The sequence below is a fragment of the Watersipora subatra genome, chromosome 4 (genome assembly GCF_963576615.1).
Source record: "Watersipora subatra chromosome 4, tzWatSuba1.1, whole genome shotgun sequence".
NCBI lineage: Eukaryota > Metazoa > Bryozoa > Gymnolaemata > Cheilostomatida > Watersiporidae > Watersipora > Watersipora subatra.
Window position 1 is genome coordinate 40,918,979 of NC_088711.1, and position 23,029 is coordinate 40,942,007.

At 35.0% G+C, this 23,029-nt stretch overlaps 1 protein-coding gene across 2 annotated transcripts; it reads right to left on the reverse strand.

Moving 5' to 3' along the window:
* Positions 1-51: 51 nt before the first annotated feature.
* On the reverse strand, positions 52-21,802 carry LOC137393372 (transcription initiation factor TFIID subunit 4-like). 2 transcript variants are annotated; one of them, XM_068079898.1, is made up of 14 exons: positions 21,727-21,802; positions 20,257-20,730; positions 15,706-15,813; positions 14,961-15,081; positions 14,418-14,581; positions 13,643-13,732; positions 11,950-12,075; positions 9,424-9,614; positions 6,887-7,053; positions 5,017-5,147; positions 3,324-3,506; positions 2,598-2,696; positions 2,406-2,480; positions 52-791 (listed from the first exon to the last, which is right to left on the reverse strand). In XM_068079898.1, exons 2-14 carry the CDS (start codon positions 20,668-20,670, stop codon positions 678-680), a joined length of 1,983 nt encoding a protein of 660 aa, XP_067935999.1. In that variant the 5' UTR covers positions 20,671-20,730; positions 21,727-21,802; the 3' UTR covers positions 52-677. The 2 variants fall into 2 exon arrangements, with proteins under 2 accessions (XP_067935999.1, XP_067935998.1); XM_068079897.1 differs by having other exon boundaries at positions 14,961-15,255.
* Between the last annotated feature and the right edge of the window lie 1,227 nt (positions 21,803-23,029).

The following is a 23,029-nucleotide window of genomic DNA, read 5'->3' on the forward strand; positions in this document are numbered from 1 at the left end:
GTCATTACAATTTCGTAAGCAAAATTTACAACATAAAACAAAAGCCAAGTATGCATCATCATCTATCAGATTTATTCAATTCCATAATAGACACCTGGAACTGTACAGAAAAAAGAAAATACTATATACATTCCATGATATACATGTATATACACTTTGAACATTTTATAATCATCATGCAACCACAATCTAGTGAGCTAACAACAAAGCAATTATAAATGAATCAGCGCTGATGGAAGAATAAAATTTGTTTAATTGACAATAATGATCATGATTGGATAAATCTCAATAGTCACAGCAGGGTTAAGTGCGGCACCTGCTCACATTTTGCCAACAAATGTCTGTGAACATTACCAGACACTGAAAATATCCCAAGACTCGAGCAGACTAACGTTACAGATCCTATGATTTCACTACGAGAATGCATAGCCAAACTTTCTATGGTGCATGAAACAAAATCTGAAAATGATCTCTAACCCGTGCCTACCGAGGTGTTGGAATTGTATAGCATATACAACTAGAGATCATTAGATATAAATGTTCAAAATTCCCTAGTAAAGTAGTGCTAGCAATTAAATAGGGCCGAGTATAAAAATAGGGTTGCTAAACATTTCAATACAGCAGCAACCAGATGGTAAAAAATAATATATTAATTAACGCTAGAGTCTAGTTTGATATCACCGTAAGAAAGTTTTAAATAATGTTTCTGATTTATATGATTCTTTATCTTCCTCTAGTACAAAAGTTAAATCTCTAAGGACGACTCTCTTTAATCTTGGTCTGTTGTAACCCTGCAAATCAGATAGAATAAATGACATAAATGACTGTATTTATACAGGTAGCCTGCTTGGCAAAAGAGTATCAAATACATGCTAGCAGCCAATTGAAGTCAGCTTACTCATAAAAGTAAGTGTTTTAGTAATCATTGTTCGATGGATTTACTATTTTTGTTACGAGATAAACATCTTTATTGCGCAAGTCAAAGCTGATATGCAAGCATTTTTTCTTTATCCATTTATAGCTACAGACTGCACACTATTCTATTGCTGACTCGGTGATGATCACTTACAGGTTTAGTGCTAATAAATTACTACCCATGTACAGTCATACCTCGACATACGAGTACTCCAACATATGCGAAATCAAGATACAAGCAACATGTTGAGCAAGTTACTGCTTTGAGATACAAGAAGCTTTTGAGATACAAGCCGGTTCTCAATGGTCACTAAATGGCCAAGTATGCGAGAAGCCGCTTTCGAGAACGGCATCGCCCGATCTTTATCCTCGTATCAGTTTGAAAAGTTTTAAAAAGCTTGGCTAAAAGTTATAGTGACAGCGAGGTAAAAAAGGACCAAACTGACAACAGATAATAAAAAATGAAAATGACAGAAACAGAGGTTAAAATGAAATGTTTATGTTGCATTACATTGCGTCACAAATCTAGTGTACCGAACGCATTGTTGACAAGTCTCTCACACCGCTATTAGCCACGTCTGTCTCGAAGGTAGGAGCTCCATGCAGTACTGTACATAGTAATGTTGCATTTTATTGTAAATCATAACCATTAAATAGGTAATTGTTTCGCTTTGTGAGCGTAGGCGCTTATTTACAAGTAAAAACAAGTTTTTCCATTGTAATATTCTATTTTAGGTGGTTTCTCATTGTATGGTAACATATTAATTTGGATGTAATTATTTTATAGAGCAAATATTGCATTGAGATTCGAGCACATTGACATACAAGCTCAGTTCCAGAACGCATTAAGATCGTAGGTTGAGGCGTGACTGTACCAACAATTACTGAGTACTGACCAATTACTGATTAAATACTGTTGTTTATAAGTACAATGTTAAACCAGCTTTCTACCAAATCTGTTCATGTCGCAGATCAGTCAAGACTTGAAAGTCAATATCCAGGCAATCTCAAAGCGAGATCTGGTCAGTCTTTCACAGACACCCAATATGCGCACGTTATTGCTGTATTTGTTTACAAAATTAAATATGATAATACAACAAAAACATTTTTTCAACAGCCATATTATTTATATTTCCACATTTTACTTTGGACTTGAACAGTAATGAGTGACGAAAGTGGCTGGTGGGTTAAATTTGATTCCATTCATAGTGATCTCCAGTCTGGTGACGAAGTGGATGGTTTGCAATCTGAAGATGACTACAACAGCTGGTCAAAAACTGGCCAGAGTTGAAAGTAAGCTCAGGTTAGATAACACACTAACTGCCAGTTCTACTGATGAACAGCAGATATTATTCAAATTCCTATTTTGGTAGGTTGTTAGCTAAAGGCTTATATCCTGAAATTGAATGAAACCGCACCGTAGCCCTCAACCTATACGCTCAAGTTGAATGACAACTAGACTATGCTAGTAGAACAAAAGTGTGACTTACTTGATTACTAGTGGCAGCATTTGGAGAAGAAAAAGAATTTGAGCTGCCGCTGCCTCCTGCTGCTGCTCCAGATATCTACAACCACAGATACCATCATCACAAATCGTTCCCTTGTCAATCAGATGTGAACTATAAAACACTCATTTCAATAACAACTTACACCCTTAACAAATGACCTTATCACACACATACCAGCTCATCAAAGCGGCGTTTTTTCCTTGGTCCAATGGCAGCGAGTGCTGTTTTGTTAGCCTCTTGCTGCCGCATCTCCTCAAGCTCTTGTTCTTTCATCTACAGCAGCAGAAGTTCTAAGCTTAAATTATTGTTAAATAACCCCCATAACTAATTCTATCCAGATAGCAACCAATCATAACCTGCACACGATGCTTGTGGTTCTACTTTGAACCTAGACTGCAATTTTACAAGACTATTTTTCGTGGAGGATAGTCCAGTAGCCAGATACCAAATTTGTATCTATCGTTTTATGACTATACGTACAACATATTTTTAAAGCTTTCAGTAGCTATGGTACTCGTGTTATTAACATGTTATTAGCTATCAAAATAATTCTCAACAACTGTTTTGTATGCACTGCATAGTAAAGATACATGTCTTATTTATAGTGTCTCGAGAACACAAAACATGACTAGTTAAGCCTGAGCATTTATTCTGAATGTACAAATTCATACAGAATGTTATTTCTAAGGCATTTAAACAAGAGATATTTCTGCTTTACTGCCCCAATAACTCCAAACTGATACTAGCAACTTGAAGCAAATATTTGAGATTGCGATTCATATGCGTCTTTTGACCACAAGCCATGTACTATAAAGGTTATGATATGCTAGTATAATTAAAAAAATTGATTGCTGCAATGCAAGCGAATACACTTTATAAGTCTATCAAAGAGGGACATACCTCTCTAGCTTTCAGCTTTAATTTGGCTTGTTCAGGATCCTCAGTCTTGGATCTGCTTTTTGCCGCTTTTAAGAGCACCTCTCGCTCTGAATCATCGTGCTTTTTCCGCTCCAACTTGTCCAATTCTTCGAGAAACTTTAATTGGGATCTAACATCGTGTGTCGCATCAAAACGTTTGTCCATCTGCCACAAAAATGCATTAACATACAATCATGATACATCAAATTTTTGACATGTCAAGGCTGGCAAACATTGTATCGCAGTATGTCGAGGTTGTTCTCGCAGCGATTATTATGTTATCAGAGACGATCACCGATGTAGTGTGAAATCACTGCCGATACACTGTCATACAGTGTGTATCGGACTTTAGAGAAAATTTGACCATTTAACAGAAAACTGAATGGCTTATTTTGGCCATAGTCACTGGGTTAATCAATGGTTCACAGCAATTTCCTGCTATGGTTGGTTATAACAGCAGGCTACCGTTTGAACTTTGTCAAATGTTAATACACGCAAAGCGTTCTTTTCCGCAACCATCATGGGATACTCCATGATAGTTTTAGACCTCTAGAGAAAATTGACCTTTGCCATACTACAGCTATTAACCAGCTTGCAGCGTTAGCTGAGGATAAATGATGTTGCCCATGTATATATTGTATATATTATTGCTAGTAAAAACAATAAATTCATTTTGCATCTTATACTAAGGAATAATAAATAAATACATGTACAGTAAATCCCTCACTTTTATGATTCATGGGGACCGGCGTTTCCCATGATAAGTGAAAATACGTGAAATAGAAACTAATTTTCAAAGTGTATGTACGAGTCAAATTTTAACACCAAAACATATAAGCAAATTGTAATTATTTTGATTGATTCGCAGTATATATTTTAACTTCAGTCCCAGTATTTTAAGCCAGAGAACACACCTACATAATACGGGGGGGTTGAGTTCGGACTTGATATGTTCTGAATATTAACTGGGTTCATTGTGAAAAGGAAGTCACTTTTTGTAAGTGTATTTCATGTATGTACATTTTACATATTTTAATTCTTTTATTGTCCTTCAATTAATTTTCTCTTTCTTTTTATTGTTTTAACTAACATCTTTTAACCGCAAAGTACTGAAGCCATATAAGGTAAGCCACAACGTAGCGAGAGACTACTGTACAACCCGTCTTCATAGAAAGCATGAAACGCAACAATGTCAAAGAATCTTTCAAAAGGTTGCCAACAAGAAACTTCCCGTCTGCAACATCCACAATAACATCCTAAAAATCTATCACAAAGCACTGAAGATGTGTTAACAAAGTAAGGACTATCCGAGTTTCAGAGGATCCGCACAACTTATGACTATTTATATGATGAAAAGTTAGCAAGGATAATAAACAGATTACAACAAAGTATGCTGAGTAATTTTTTAATCTATTTTCAAAACATAGTCCAAAGTCTGCTTTATAGCCAAGTTTTAACATTTAATAAAGGGTAAAGAGATGCACATCGCATTGGAAGCTCTTTGAATGAAATTTGAAACAGTTTCAAGTAGACTAGCTGTTTTAGAATTCATGGCAGCTGCAGACTATTATTGTACAAATACAAGTAGATTCCATAAAGCATCGTTAAAAACATGTGGAACAGGGTCGCAGAATCGCAGCACCCTGTGGATGAGAAGTAACAGCTATTATCTTACCCTGTATATATCAAGTCTGTGCTCCGCCGCTAATGATACCTTTTCAGTGAGATGCCGCAGCCGCTCCTCACACGCGTGAGACACGAGACTTATCACATCACTGTTCACGTCTCGTATTCCTCGTTGAAGCGCTGTCAAAAATGTGGCCATGTTACTCAAAACACAAGGATGTGCATAACAAGACAAGAAAGAGCTTGATGCCCATATGGCTCAGCACAAAAAGATCAATGGTATATGCTTCCCTATGCGTGTCATACAATCTATTCAGATCTCTTTATCAATCCTCATATCTATTCATCAGATTCTCGTACTTCAAAACGTTTGGAAAGACAGACATGTTGAACATTTCTTTATAACGTATTTGAGACATTTGTTAACATTTAGTGCAAATTTTTAAATTTCTTATTCATTATGTTCCTAATAACCACGAATAGGGATTATAGGAATCTGGTGCAAATAGCAATTAGGAGTTGCGACTTCACGTCAAATGCTTTTCATAAAACCTTTGCTGTCCTTTATTAATACTAGCGTATGGTTTTATTTGGTAGATAATACTGACTTTTAATAAGCAGATTAGCTTACTTAAATCTTAGTATAACGTTTTAAGTTGTGAATCTATAAAGAAATACTGTAATACGTGCAACAAACAATAATTATTTCATTCAACTACTCAGCATGAGTCGGATAAAACAACAAATAAAAACAGTATGGAATGTTGCATTTCATCTAATGTTTATAACATATGATTTTACTTCCATCATAAACAGGTTGCAAAATGTAAAAACTAGCGATGCACTGTTCAACATAATATGACTGTCACCCTGTGAATCATGTTCCTGAAGTAACTTTTTCATTTATCTCATTACTGGAACATATGTTTAGTTAAGTGCGACAAAACAACCTTTGATTAAACAACCATTTTGGACATTTTGTTTGTTGTCATTTGAAATTTGACAGAAAATAATTTTTGAAGCATTCAATTCATTTTAATTTTGTTTGTTTATACGAGCAAGAAATTTTAGAAAATAGATTTACCATATAGAAGTATGAATCTGTGTGTGCACGAGGGTGTACGTCTGCACTAGCGCATTCGTTCAATTCAAGATTAGAACAGTATACTTCACACAAAAATGATATTTTGACAGAAGCCCATTTATTCAGCTTTGTGGTACTTTCTGAGAGTAGCAACTTTTGCAACATTATGAAAAATATTTAAGACAGTTTTTGAGCCATTTGAGATAAAAGAACGAAGTCTTAAAATTTACTCAAATTTGCGCAGAGTAGAATTATAATCTGGCCAATTCCCAGTGAGATTCAGATATGGTGCATCCACTGCATTGATATTCATAGCATGAAGTGAACGATTTTTATATAGAAGACAGCAGAAAAGTCCCTTGCTATGTAGTTGCATCAGTTAAATTGAAAATTTAATCCACCGAGACGCTAGGTATATTTCTGCAAATGACTATTGCAAACTACTATTGTCTCTTGCAAATTATATTTGGGTCTATTACATTGGTCATTATTTTGTAAACAAAACTTGATGTTCTGGTATAATCTAGTGGCATGCATGCACAATGAAAATTCTCATATAGTAAACACATGGCTACAATCAACTTCAAATTGAACTCGGCAGGCATTTTCAAGTCAGCCTAGGAAGAGATTTGTGTGAAAAGCTTCTGCACCAGAATAGAAAATTTTGTAAGGCAAAAAGGTTTATTTAGATTTTATTTAAATTTAAATTCTACTGAAACTTGTCAAACTGCTTGCACCACCAACAACAAAAACAATTCAACACTAGGAATGTTACAATATTATACATAGTCAATTGATAGTCAAAATATTGCTCAAGGTTTAAAAGAGATCTCACCAAGCTGACGTATTTTTTGTGCCAACGGTGTGTGAGAGAGAAAAACATCATCTCTGCATGACCTTAGCTGTCCAGAGCTATCAGGCACAGCCGCCAATATATTTTTTGTTTCTTCAGAAAGATTAACTCCTCCCATAGTTGCGACATCATTGATGTCATCGTCATCCCTAAGATGAGATCCAAGCAATAGTAACCATACGATGGAATGCATACAATGGTTTCAATGCAGCGGTACTTATCTATTGGTACTCACGTAACAGTATCTATGGTACATCACAGTATCCAATTTGACGGTATTAATGCAATGCTACACAAACAATTGCATTTTTGCAAAAGTCCCTACACAATGTTGTAAATTTAAAACAGTTTAGAGTCTGCCGCCCCTTTCTGTTCTACATTTGACTGTGTGTTTAGTGTCACAGAATGATATGGTACAATTTTGTTGATATATTTTCCCATTTTTTATTTCACTAGTTCTATTTTTACCCTGAACAAAAAATATGGATGAAAAAAAACTTCGAATAAAAAGTACAAATTTTAATAAAAATATAACATACTAATTAGTTACTAAGTGACCAGCGCAGGAGACTGCCAGAACTTTACGTTACACACATATATTAACTTGTATACATTTGTATATTAACCCTTTGAACCCGGGCCATCTTATCTTATCTGGCGTCTTAAGTCTGTCCAGTATCCCTGGGTATTTTGCAAAAAAGTAGGACATTTTGAAACTTCTATTAAATATATCTAAATCTCATGTCTAAATGATATTTGGTGAAACACTGGTAAACAAGTCCAAAAAACAGCAAATGTTACCAAACCAAAAAGGTTTTTCAGTTTCAGTTTTTCGTTCTGGAACCTTAAAAATTAATACGATTTTAACAATATCTGAAAATGTTTGCAGTATCATCATATCCATCGAGCACACATCCATCATCATTTTCTGACTTGAAATCATCAGCCAAAATAAAATTAGTATTATATAATTCTTCATCTACATCACAATCATTCATCGCATACCAACAAATGAGTCGAGTCATATCAAATTTGTTTATGGTATCATCCAACTGAAATTGTTATAATCACGAGGGAAGTTGATACAGATATTTAAAATAGGTAAATATTTGAAGTAAATTTTCCAGTCTAACGCCCTTTACTCTTTCACTTCGCATTAAATTCTGACCAAATGATTATTCTGACAGAATTAATTCAAACGAATTGTCGAAAAATCGATATACCACTAGTGTTTAAGAAATATCTCAAGAATCAAAATAGATATCGTTTTACTGTAAAATGCATCTTATTCAGAACAAAATTCTCTACAACTTAAGTATTAAACTTTTTAGTGAATCGCACTGTCGCAAAACCTCTGACGCTCTCTTTGCATTGAACGAATGCGGTGTTTCTTATTCCCATGAAGATAACGATCTGGTTTTCCGTTTGATGATAATTAGAAATGGAATTGCTGAGCCAAAAGATTTACTATTGGTTGCACGTGATTGGTAACAAGGTTGTTTCATTTGGATCAAAATTTGATTGGTCGAGCTAATGTGTGGGCTTTGTAATGAAAAGAAAAGTAAAACCCTATTGATAAGCCGATACATCGGTTAACGGTCTGTACTTATATTACTGCGAAAGCCGATATATCAGCTTACGGTAGCGAAAGAGTTAAGAATTAATTTGATTGGTTTGAGCAGCCATTTAAAAACAGCATTTGTAAACAGAGCCGCGTGAATGTAGGTATATCAGTCGTACAAGTTTTTGACACACTCTATGCAACACCGGAATGCCAGCCATCAGGGTTCCAAGGGTTCAAAGCTTTTTGAAATTTTATTTATTCAATTTTATTCTCTTTTCATCAGGACAAACAATGCCAATTGTTGGACCCTGCAGAATGTGTCAGAGGGCTTGTTTAATCAAAAAATACAACTTTGCAATTTGTGGCAATGCACAAGGCCTTGCAAGGAGAGGTATGAAGCACCAAAAGGGTTGAATTATATATTAATTAACAGTAGAAAAAGAACTGCCTTTTTAAATTTGTGCGTTAGATATGTCTAATTGTATTAACGCTAAAGCAGTTTAGACCTGTTTACAGCCAATAGTAATACTTCTGTTGACTGCTATGGCTGTGATGTTTAAATTTATTAGTGCAGTATTGTCAGAACCTCCAACACTTTAGCTAGAGAAAAACATGAAGCATTGAAAGCTGTTGATTTCGATGCTATCACTATCTCTGTACACTAACCTATCACTGATTAAAAAGATCTAATGTAAGAAATCAAGCTTAGATATCAAGAATCAAGCTTCAACCCATCATTGAAAATAACATTGGAAATTTCAGATACTTTTACCAACTTTTTGCAAAGTTGTCTTATCTTTTGACTGTTTGTGCAGCCAGCTTGTTTTCACATGCTCAGCATACTTGTATTTGAATGTAAACATATTAAATGCAATTAATGTTGCATCAGTAGGTGTATCTGTCAATTAGTGAACTGAACTTTAAAAAACAGCAGATGCATGAAGAGATCCCTTACTTGAGATCTAATCGCTGCTTCCCTTTAGGCGCATTTGATGGCATGGCTGTTGGTAGGCGGGAATGAACTAATGGTTGACGCATTGGGCTGGCATTGAGGGTGGGACGTATGACCTGTTGCGCACCCACCCCACCAGGAATAAATTGAGCTTGTGTCTTTGGCATTTGACTCGTCACCGGCTTCGTAGTTGGCTACAAAAAAAAGTAACAACCTGATTCGATAGCTTCAAGACTCAACAGCAAACACCTGTATTATGGAGTCACTGTAGTCAACATGATTGTTGCAAGTCTTTGATACAATAATCCACATCCACGATATAATCAAAGCATATGCTGGGCTTACACATTTCGTCTTCAGCGACAAATGAAAGCGCATAAATGGTCGTTTGGTTTCCATTTTTTTTGTAATAAATATAAAAATATTGCAACATTTTTCATTTTTATGTTTTCAACGTAATAACTATGAAAAACTCATACCAAATATTTTTGAAAATAAGTGTATAAAAATACAGCGTGAATAGCCACCTCACGATACCGTAACTAAACGTCAACTGGCAGAGGCCACAACAGGCCTAATAAAAGCTCGCAATTCTGAATGCTTGCTTTTATACGCTTTTGCAGTAACCCCATTTGCACTAAAATTTTAAACAAGCCGCGTAAAGACAACTCACAAAAAGTCACGAGTAAAAATGATATATTTAGACAAGCTGTAAAGCTTGTTCTGAACAAAGCTCGTCGTTGCTGGTTGTCTGAAGCTTTGTGTTGTTGCCTGATTTGCTACTAACATGTTATATGATGTGAAGAACAAACCTCAAATACACAAGAGGAACAGTCTTCAAGTGGTATTTGACTTCCTCCTTACACACAAGGATAAATGTATTTAGAGAACATATTTATGAAACTAACAAACACACGTTGACTGATTCCTTTGCTGATATAAAATTCTTAAAAGCCATGCGACAGACAGGGTCCTAGCAAGGGACTAGTAAGGCAAATAATAAAACAAGTGTTATATTTAATAGCGATGTAAAATAATTCCAACCAAATCTGCATAACTTATTTTAACCTAGCCAGTCTGTAGCAGGTATTTTGACAAAAATTTCATCCTCATATTTGGTTTTCTGGTTAGTAAGGTGAAACAGCAGTGTTTTTTGTCATCTTGAGATATCAACACCTAGAGTACCCGAGAGGTAGAGTTTACTATAAAGACATTCTGTTAATACACCTGTTCCAACATATTTAGGCCACAAGACATGCCAGTACTAGTAGGTAGCAGGTTACGTGCATAAAAAGCAAACTAAAAGCTGGTATCTAATAGTGACAAAGTTTCTGTAAACTATGCAGTCAATGTCACGATCAACTTTTGCTCACCCATTGTAAAATTAGCCAAATGTGTACAGACTACGGATAGTCTAAGTAAAGAAATTGCCACTAAATGTGTAACTATGACACAATAACAGTTTTTATACCAAATGATCATCAGAGGTGTATTTTCAGTTACCTCATGTTAAAACAAGGCAACTCATAAGTGCTGGAGACAAATGAGGTTTTAAATGCTAAGTACACATGATAACCTAAAGACCACGTTATTCAGAATGCTTGTAATCACTAAATGACATTAAATGACTAAATGCTCATTAAAATCAACAAATAATGTTTTCATTAGGTCCATAAAAACATGTTCAATGTTGGAGTGGTATGTTTGGGTAACTAAGAGTGTAACACAAAGTGTTATTATAAAAGTTGGCTTTTGAAACTTTTGAGATAGTGTAGAGAGCTAACGAATGACGTTGCTCTCAATAACCTGTTAATGAACACATTCATGAACATGTGATGGACCGGTATTTCTATCACTGAATGTCTTTTGCCAAGGCTGTCATCAATCGAAGCTATCGTTCGCTCTAAGTGTATCACATTATAGGAAAATGCTAAATATTTCTAACTGATAGATATTAGGTATATTGAAAAATATGTGTATCACTGTACAATCAAACTCCGAGTTCTGACAACCATACACAAATTTTTGACATAAATGTATAATTTGTCTCAATATACGAATAAAATTTTAGCATACGACATTCGGAGTAGCTTAAAAATTAGTTTTGTACGTAAAAGTAAAATAGCTGGTTGAGATTAAAAATAAAACGTAAAACTTTGCAAAAATATATAAATTATGTTAATTTAAAATACATTTATAGTGTAAGTTAAAGTGAGCGACTTTACGTACTTCAACCACTCACTCTATCACCGCAGCCTTGACAATGCAAAAATCAGTGAACTAGTGAGCATATTTATTTTATCCCTTATCCCAAACAAATTTGAAAACAAAACAGGACTATACCACAACGGAAGACATGGCAAGCCAAACTATATGCCCATGTGTCCGAGTACGAACGATTTCTAACATAATACTCAAATATTCATGATCCTCAAGTAAAACCTTAGTAAGTGCAAGGAAATTAATGTTACCCTTACAATTCTATTAACAGAACTGGTAACGACAAGCTAATGCAGACGAGAATCTTACCCGTATGATATTCTGAGTTGGTGTTATAGAAGTAGAGGAAGAGTTCGAAGCGGGCACCGTTGGTCCTAAACCCTCTATCGTCAATTCGTTACGTTTTATAGCTTTGCGTAGTTCTGGAAGACTCTTCTGAAAAAGTAACCACAATAGAGAACAGAGAGGCCAACAATAGCTGCACAACGCACCACAATGGCAGGCAAATTCTTCTAATACTCTGACATCTTTGCGGGTCATTCCGCACAGGACACAAAGTGTAAGCTTAGATCAGCTTACAGAGTGCCAATCAGAAATGGAATAAGTAAAATCTACCAAAATGTCCACCGGTGAAGAAGCAGCCAAGTCGGAAATCATCTCTAATACAGTTTAAGGTAATAATTAACTTTTTCTTGAACTAAACACTCTTTGCGGAGGTGTATTTTGAAGTGTCAAATTTTCAGGTTACATAAAACCCCCTAATATCTCCCAAATTAGAGAACATAAATGAAATGCTAAACGTAGCAGTTACTAGCGTTGATATAAAATCATCACATCAACATTCTACTCATCTACTGTGTATTTCAACTGTCAGCACAAAACAATAACAAACAAAAGAAATCTTACCGCGATAATAAAACTAAGGGGCGTATCATGAAGACTTCACACAACACAAATCCATAAATTATCAGTTATAGATTACATTATGAACAAAAAGCAGATTTATGTGAGACATTTTCATGCCATCTTCTGGGCTAACGAAAAGCTCTCAAACTTGGCTATTGATTAACATTGATCAGCAGTTTTTCCTACTTGAACAAAGTTTTTCTCTGGAATGAAACAAAGAAGCATATACGCTTAAATCTAATTATACATGCTTTATATTGTAGAATAAGCGAGCAAAATTCAAATAAACTTTTAAAAATGGTTAATTATGTACCTTATACATCTTTAGAACAAGTTACGCTAAAAACAAATTAGCAATGTGACACTAAAACTTAGCTGCCGTATATCCTCACATATACGCCTAACTTGTGTATAAGCCATAACAAGCCATAGGCCTATTTATTATAACAGTAATAATAATTTCGTAACCTATAGTAACAGCGGTAACACGCTTTAATAGGAACATGCTCAACTTGTCCACCATGATAGTATCAAAAGGACAAAAACGTGTCCTAACTGATTCTGCAACACATTTGTAGCCTTTTTATGGCATCAAATGATTTAAATTTTATGCTAATTGATTTGGTGAAATGTTATGACAACTTATATGCACAAATGTCAAATATTTAATTTACCGAATATTTGTCTCCATAGAAAGTTATTTGGTAGCGAAAGAGTTAATATCGTGGTAACTGTTATTATTACGTTTCACTTTTATTAATAAAGTTGAGTTAATAAAGGTTTAAGTTGGAGTTGCTAAAATTAAGTTAGCATAATGTCACTTTGTTTGCTTTTAATCAGAGGTACACGAGTATAAGCCAGATCCCTAAGTTTAGTAAAAGTTTTTAACGTTTTAGAATCGGCTTATATGCGGGGATATACGTTAGTGAAAAGCTAAGTGAATCTATAAAAATCAATTTCACAACATATAAATAGTAAATATGACAATATCCACAATGAAGGAAACGCTATGGGAATGAAAACATTTTAGGTTTGGTTTTTGTTAAAACATGTTTAATTTGGCAAGGCATGAGTTAAAAACAACAACTTTTCTTACCTTGAGAAAAGCTGCCAGGCCAGGTTGTTTCTGTGAATTTAACTCTTTCTGGAGTTTGGTTGTAAATACATCTGGTTGAACATTTCCATCCTAGAAAGGAGAGCAACAGAGCTTTATCTTACCTGTATACAAGCAAAACCTGACTTCTTCAATGTTGGGTAAAGTGAAGCTTACCCTTACTGAACTATGTCAGTATAATACAAAGGACGACATGTTTGTAATGGCCATAAAATCAAGCCTTGACATACAAAGTTGATCTCTTCCGTCATTTACTTTGTATATGGAGACTGCTACATAAATAAACAATGATTATTATAAGAATACGATGTACAGTGCAAGCTCAACTTTTGAAAATCTCAGATCTCAAACAGACCTTAGTTTGAACGAAAGATCTGAGACGTTGTTGCAATTGCCAAACAAAGATTTGGAACTCGAACTCTAGAGATACGTCGAGAAAACCAGACAATGCAGTTCAGTTGCTAGATGTGGTCTCTCTAATTATCTTTACTATTCAACCAATGAATGCTGATGTGTTCGTAGTTCACAAATCGCTGACCGTATGTTGTAGCTCATGAAGTGTATTAATATTTTTTATACTTTTATCTTTTTAAAAGAATAAAACCCACGAGCTGTTTATAAACTTTTCTTATTTTACACAAAACTCTTGAGGAAATGAGGTTGGCAGGAGGTTGGTTGAGATTTTGTGTAGATGTTTTGATGACACATAGATACGAGGTGGGGAGTTCAATAAGAGCCAGAATTTTGATGCACCTACCAATAATCCTTGAATGAGTTTCTTCACATTGTCTAAAGTGTGACGGGGCTGTTGACTAGATAGACGAATAAGGGTCTCCAAAAAGTTTTTGCACTTTTTTATTTCTTCTTTACTCCGCTCAGCTTGACTAAGTGCTGGCTGAGGCATTATTTGACGATTGATAACTAAAAATTAATGTTATACAGTTGGAGCCATTCAATAAGAAAGAAGAGGCAATAAACCCGGCTATCAGCAAATTCTATGTTACCTCAACTTCGCACCACAAATACTATGGTGATATATAGAACATGATGAAGATGACATAGCCATTTACTCTGCGATATAGCAAATATAGAAATAACAGGAGCTTGTCTTTTTTCAACTTTGAATACTACTTTTTGGGCAATCTAGCTGTGTGGTCGACCTGAGCACTACAACAATAATTCGTTCAAAAATGTCTCAAGGAAATGATGGCAACCAACAGCCAAAAGTTCTTCTAAAATTGTGCCAACAACCAACATGGACAGTCATAAACAGCTCCAGATACGCATAATAGATACGTACGATTTGCTGGCCCTTGCGATCGTATTTGTTGCAGCGATCCGGGTACAGCCGGCCTCATTATCACTTGACCTGGTGCAGGACTCGGTTGAATTGGAATTGTCCCTCCTGAATTAGCCGGCTGCTGAGAGATATAAGACGTATGAGGTGGCATGTCGGCCGAGACAGCCTGAGGTGTTAGAGTTCTGAGAAATGGGGCACGTTGTCCCTCCAAGCCATACGGTTGAGCCGGCGAGGAAGAGTGCCGGAGCACATTCTGATGCATAGTAGGAGCAGCAGCAGTTGGTGGCTGATGAAACTAAGCAAGCAAGGAGGGAGAGTATTAGTATTAGTGGCATATGGTGGTTAGCGTAGGCAGTAAGTCTACACAGGATATGTGCTCCCTTCCCAAGTGGTATAAGCAACAAATCTAAAGCACAACAAAAATGCCGATAGGCAGAGTAGGGGAGTGCTCATTGACCTCTAAGTTAGTGCAGAAAGCAGACTAAGACCAAACCCATGCGGTTATCTAGCAAGAAAGATAAAAGATGCCAGCATTTGATATAATATGATATTCCAGGTTATCAAATAACACCGACATAGGTGTAAGAAATATGGGAGGGAGAGCGTGACCCATGTTCAAAGAGAGGGTCATGGAGGACTATGTGTAATATTAGCAGCGTAATAACAAAAGTAGTCAGCGGTAGAGTCCAATAGAGTCACCCGATGACCTAAGCAGTCGCTTTAGCACTACGGCAGCAATGCTTACATTCTGCGGGGCAGGAGCTCTAGACATAAATACTATCTGTCCCTTATCATTCTGCATGAGAATTGTTCCGGGTGGTAACTGGACTCCCGGAGGTAGAGAAATAGTGTTCTGCAATACCAAAAGCATTACATCATTTGGACACTGTAAGCAACAGAAACAAACTCTACTACCTGATACTCAGAAGCTCACAGTGCAATAGCTCAAAGGCTCTTTTAGATCCCTGACCCTTACTCTAGACATGTGGCAAAACATTGAAAAAGTACCTATGGTGCAATGAGATACACAATAAGGAATCGTCTACTACTACACCTATCCATAAACCTGAAGTTATCTTCTGTATGTTATTGTCAGTTATGTGACTGACATGTCAATGAGTCTATCAAAGACCTGCCAACCAATCGAATAACACATTTTAGCATATACAACACGTGCTTGTTATAAAACAAGCGTGTAGTTATCACAGCGTATAAATGACAAACAATTTAAAAAGCTCTAACGCCATGGTTTTTGGTGACACATCACAATGCGTGCGCTTATCCTATGCCAGCCCGGCTAGATTATTGTATACCATTGTGTATCATAATCTCGGCAGAAACTACATTATTTTTACTACAATTGTGAGGGTACACCATTGCAATCTGAATGTGTCACATGCATCCTATCACGCTGCCCTAAGAATAGGAAATCTAAAAGCACCTTAATTATATCACACCGCATAACTGGGTAAAAATGATATAATTGTCACCAAACGCACCTTTTAAGCTTAACCAAGAATAGAGGAGAAACATGAATTATGTGAATGAAGTATATATGAAGAGCAGATAATTCCACAAATCTAGGAGCATTGGTAAAAATACAAAGCAGTCATTGAAAACATCCTACATTAGCCAAACTAGCAACTGAAATATACATGTTTTTGTGTAGTTTTGGTATGATTTACCATCTACTCTTTGCAAATATGTACATCAAACCTTAAATAAACCAAATCATTTTCCGCTGTACGTTCAGCTTTTCACGAGGTAAATTTTGAGAGTGCGCAGAAACAAGTTACAACTTGGCAATTTACCAGTTTCATTTTGGTGTGTAAAATGTCATTGCAGCACTGCATAATGCAACACTGCATAATGCAACACAGCATAATGCAACACAGCATAATGCAACACAGCATAATGCAACACAGCATAATGCAACACTGCCCAATGCAACACTGCATAATGCAACACTGCATAATGCAACACTGCCCAATGCAACACTGCATAATGCAACACAGCATAATGCAACACTGCCCAATGCAACACTGCATAATGCAACACTGCATACATGCAACACTGCATAATGCAACACTGCATAATGCAATACTGCATAATGCAACATGAATACTGTTTGATTAGAATAAATGATGACCCATATCATACACTAGTTTAGATACTTTATATAGCAAGCCTTTTATAAAGCAGGATCACTGCTTTATAAAAGACAGGATTTATCTTGCCCTTTATAAAAGGCAGGATTACTCCTTTTATCATAATGCCCAACGCATAGTAGGTTTTGTTTTGCAATATCACATCAACTCTTTCGCTAGCAAATTAATGTTTTTAACAGGACATAATTACATATTTAGTAAAGCCTAATATTTGGAAGAAAAAAAAACGCGTATGTAAGTTGTCATATCTCTAGAACCATCTAGTCCACAAAAATGTCTTGATACCAAATTAATCAGCATAAAATTTTACATCAGATGGTGCCATAATAAATGCCACAAATGCGTTGCAAAATGAGCTCCGACACACTTTCGGCTATTTTGAATACAACTGTGAGCATGTCTGAGTCGGATGAATTATCCATATTGTTACAGCTTATCGCATTATTATTACTGCTAAAAATAAAATAATCACTTTCAGTAGTACTGCTGTTAAATTAAAATCACCCAAAGACCATCGATTTATCTACAATAAGTGAAACCTCAATAGCTGTAATGCCTCTGACACGACTAACGACTGGTCATAGCGAAAAAATAAATTGCGATAAAAAATAGTTTTGCAAAGCAAAACGACACTCAGGATGGGTTGTAAACATATTTTCTATTGGCAGATAATCGTTTCTTTTGGGTTAAGTACAGATACGATGGGCTAGTTTGTTAACTACACACTAATCAGAAACCTTTTGTATGAAAGTCACGCTACACAGCTCTTAGCCATACAAAAACGCTTTGCTTTGTCGTTCTACGCAGCTTGCTGTAGCGAAAAAATGAAACCTAAAGTGACATCACATGACATACTGAAGGTTAATTGACACCTCGCCAAATTAATGCTTTTTCTTTAGCACATTATATTACAAATTAGGTTTTCAACAATATTTTTGTGCAATAGTGACCTAATACAGGGTTTAATCAACATTTTCAAGTCAAATAAACAAAAAGAAAGATTTCTAACATTTTCAAAATACTGAATAGAAATAACTACAAAGCTATATTATTAGATTCAAAGCATTCAGTCGTCGAAATAAATTATCTAAAAAAATTTGTGTCCAAAATCCTTATACGTGAAAGCATATCCTGCACTGGTAAGTTTTAAAAAATAACTTATTTTTTATGTTTTAAATTGTCAGTTTGTTCAAAGGAAGAATTTAGTGTTCGGGCAATTTGCAAGAAGAGATGCACAAGCCGATCAGTGTATTTCTGTAATAATCACTCGGGAATTTACGCAGAATATATGAACACAATATAGACGTTTCTTAGTATTTGTGCTATATACTTCAAGCTTGCCCTCATGTGAAGAAGATTAATTTAGTCAATAATAGTACCCGGCAGGAATTCCTAGTAACAATTATACTTGTATTAAAATTTTTTATTACAAGTTTAGTATATTAAAAAAAAATTCCTGTTATATACATTGTAAGAAGTGGATAAAGGAATGGTCAACACAATAATTTGTCGTGTCTGCCGCATTGGCATTAGTAATTGAAAAAAAATTCATTGGTTTTAAAAAAAATAACCTCCTTGTGTCAAAGCCAAGAAATTACTTCTAAAATGTTTTCGTCCCCGAAACTGGTTTTTCATTCTACAAACATCAAAAACATTGATTTAAAATACTTGCCAAATTAAAACTATTTAAAATACTCAAATCGTATCCCCAATCTACCTGACCATCCCTTACATTCTTACTTCCTCAAAAAACACTGCGCCTTATACCAGACACCAACACCTTGCTAATTTACATTATAGAACATTATTATATAAAAAGAGCTATTTCTTTCAATGCACATAATTTACTTGACCATTTCTTTTGTCTCATTGTCTAATTTGCTTTAAATGGCGTTGACTAATGTAAATAAAGTTGATATCTGATGAAAAACAAAATATTATAATTATATTGTTACAGATAAGTGTAATTTTAAACTGTCAATCAACCTATAAATGTTGTGGTACATTCTACGCACATTCTACTAAATTTATAAGTATTACCAGCTACTTATGAACCAATGGCAGGTGAAAGTTGAACCCTCTGGTGTCACAAACGACAATGACATAATAGTCAATAATACTAAGGGGCATATGAGTGTCATTAAATCAAAGCAGTATTTGAGAATAATAGAAATCTACTACTAAAATATAAACAGTCAATTGACAAATACATAAAAACAAAATATAAATAATTTGGTTAGGATATGCCACCCTGTCATCAAATGCTTCCAAACAAGTCTTATTGTTGTCTAATTTATACAAAATTAAAATAGTAAACTAAAACTTTAAACTGAGACTTGTGATATTTTTTGTAGGTTATTACAATCAGAGGTGAACAGCAAACTTCAAGGTCACAACAAGTTTGTTTAAACACCTTCAAGTGCTAGCTTCTTAGCAAGTCGCTCAGAGATATCATCCAATTATTATAATTTATTAGGACAAAACGGAAACAAAAACAGATTTTTATTCCTCTTATTGAAGCTACCTTTTTCCAATAACGGACAACATTGTTTAGAATTGCTTGTAAAATGGATTATTTAGAATTATCATTTTACAAGGGAGTTCTTCTATTGCCGCCATTCTTAAGAGCTTCAGAGACCACAATTCACATATTAGTAATTACAATTATTTGAATGTTTCTCAAGTACAGAAACTCAAAAAGTTGATTAATTTTTCATACATATTTGTTAGGATGCTTAAAACTATATAAAACAAAAGCAATATTATAACATCTGATAAAGTCAGTATTCTGATAAACTGTTTAACAAGTTTGATGTAGGCAAACATTAGACATCAAAGAGGTGATACCAAGTGAACTCTCAGCACATAGAGGGTGCAAAGAGGTTAAATCTGCGAAAATCCCATTTTGTTTGAAAGAAAATTATTTACATTCAAAAGCTCATGTTTGCCAGTCAAACCTGCCATTTGCTTCCAAGTACCTATATTTGGACTAGCACAACTGACTCTTCCCCTAAGGACAGCTACAAAGAATGACAAGTAACACATACCAAATGTAAGCTGATTTTATCCATTGGTCACACTAAGTTACAACAAATGAGTGGAAGTGGACTTTTAATATGATTACTTACTGTGCCGCGAGGTATAATGAGAGGTTGAGACATAGTGGGACGAGTTGTAGCCACATTTGGCTGAGCCAAAGTAGCACGTGGCTGAGCATTCACATTTATAACCTGTTGGGTAATAACTGGGTTCACTGTAGTTCCTGTACAGACAACGCTATGCGAAGAAGATCCTAGAACAGCTGTGGTAGGAGCTGTAGTTGTGTTTATGTTTATCGGTTGCTGTTTTTGTTCTGATGAAGCGATTTTAGCCAAGTTGAACATGGCTCCACTTGCTCCGAGCTGTCCATTTCCATTAACAGTAGCCGATGACGAAACATTTACGGTCATTACCACGCCATTCGACGTTGTACTTGGTCCATTGGAATCAATGGCATTGACTTTGTCACCATTTCTCACTATCTGTACTGGTGTTGTGGACATTCCGTTATCAATATAGATACATGTATATCTTCAGTTATTTCGCATTGTAAATAACTCCAACTAAAATCAAAACATAACATTCACTAAAATAGTTTTACCAACATTGTGTCAGCAACTTTATAATGAAGTGGAGCCTTTCATCGACTCATCGTAAATATAAAACCATGTGTCACATGATAGTACTGAGAGTAACTGCTTTACAGAATGAACCTCCAACAAGATTAACCATATTAGGCCATGAATCTAACGCCGGCTATTTCAAGTGTGATCTCAAACACAACTTCACAAATAAGTGTACTTATTTGTACTTTCTTGTTTTAAAATATGACTGTCAAACCAATTATAAATTCTTGCAGAATATTTTGTCTAAATTATCTGTTTAAATTTTTTCCAATAAGCTATTGGCAAAACTTGATTTGGGGAAGGCTCAAGTAACACGTGTTACAGTTCCAGTATTGTATAGACCTGTAACACATGCTGACATATGACAAATTTATAAAGTTGGCAGGCAACGACACATGCTTACCATTCAATATATCTCTAAACACAAATATTGTAACTGCTCATCATTCGTGAGTGACTGGTCGAAACATCTGAGCGACATAAAAATTAAGCAGTGTTTCAAGAGAGTAATATGAAAACAAAAGCGTTGTTGCCAACCAAGCTTAGCAGTGGAATTTAATTACATACGACGACAAGGAAATCTATCAAATTCACAATAAAGCCTTAATATTTCAACTAAAATATGTGTGTATGTGGGTTGAAACGCTGAATGCACTTTCAAAAGTGGCGGGTTGATGATTAAGTAACTAACAAATGCTAAATGTGCTTTTTAAGAGAATTATTAGCTTTGTCCGATTAATACTAGTAAGTAATGTTATTCCAATTTTGATAAGAAAAACCATCTTGCAATATTTAAGTAACCAAATTTCTTTGGTTCTTTAATGACAGATGAGGTTACTTGGGTAATTTGTCTGCAAGTAAGGCAAATGGTAGTTGTAAAAATGACATAATATTAACATTCGATATGTATAGTAGTATATTAGCTGCACATACTTAACCAAAAAGGCTGATAATAGAGCTATATTGCATTATTTTAGGTAATAACCATGAAAATCTTATAGAGGCGGGGAAATTGCGCTACTGCCGCTGCCATTTTGATTTTTAGATCCGTTTGGATCATGCGCAGTGGCGAAATGCCTTATCGTTCACGAGAACTTAGTGACATTGTCGGTCGGGGCCCGGATAAAAACTATTTATAACGCGCAAGCTACATTTCAAAAAAGCCGTCAGGCTGCGCATTAAACTTAAAGTTACAATTTAATGCACTCTATATGGTTTTTAAATAATCAATAAAACACTTTGTATTTTTTTAATTTGTTCAAGTTAATTGATTTCAATATTTCGGATCGTACAAATGAGATGTTAAAATAAGTCTCGATTGGAAGTATGTGGTCGTTTCGCTGCAGGCATTGCAAGTACATGTACTGTAATAGAATGTACATGTACTGTAATAGAATGTACATGTAAAGGAGGTTTCCGATCTGAACTGAACTTTGAATTTAATGAAACAATGAAAAAATATTCTGATTTGTCTCTCTTGAAATATGAACTGTAGTTAGCACTGACTGAAACTCGAGTAATTACACGTAGAATTGTGGTTGTTTTGAACAATTTAGTATTTCGCTACCCCCTATTGTATTTATCATATAGTTTGTATGGTTTGGTAACCAGCAATATATTTTGCACTCTTAAGTAAACACATACAGAGGTTTTATGAATTTAAAGATTGAAATGAATCTCATAGAAACAATTTATAACAATTACAATGCGATCAATGACAAATTCTAAGTCATATTATTGTAGTTGTGCAGCCAACTATTTACCCAACCAATTAAAAAGTTTAATGTTCCAGAGTACCCATTATTTCTGTTTCATTTTCTGATGTCGAAGGCTTCCGAAGAATTTTATCTAAAATAGTCTAATCCGCATTATGAAAATAAATATATAAACCTCTAAATGGTAGCTATCCTCTATATTATTAGGTCCCACTTAATCATTGTGTGCGTGTCTGCGTTAGTCCGTAAAAATGCTATGCGTCTCCATCAATACAAGCAATATTATACCACTATTACAATTGTTCAAATGTCAGCCAAATTTCACATTTTGCAAATGCTATTTTGTGTTTATCCAGCATATTACAAAACAGCACATTAAAAACTTCTATAATTTTTTCATTTTCAATTTGAAAAATAAATTTTCAACAACAGTTTTTTGTATAAGGGGTATTTAGTACTAATGTAATCAGCGTCTTAACAGCTCAGCCTCAGTCCCTTGTTGGCCAAGGGAGGCAACTCCA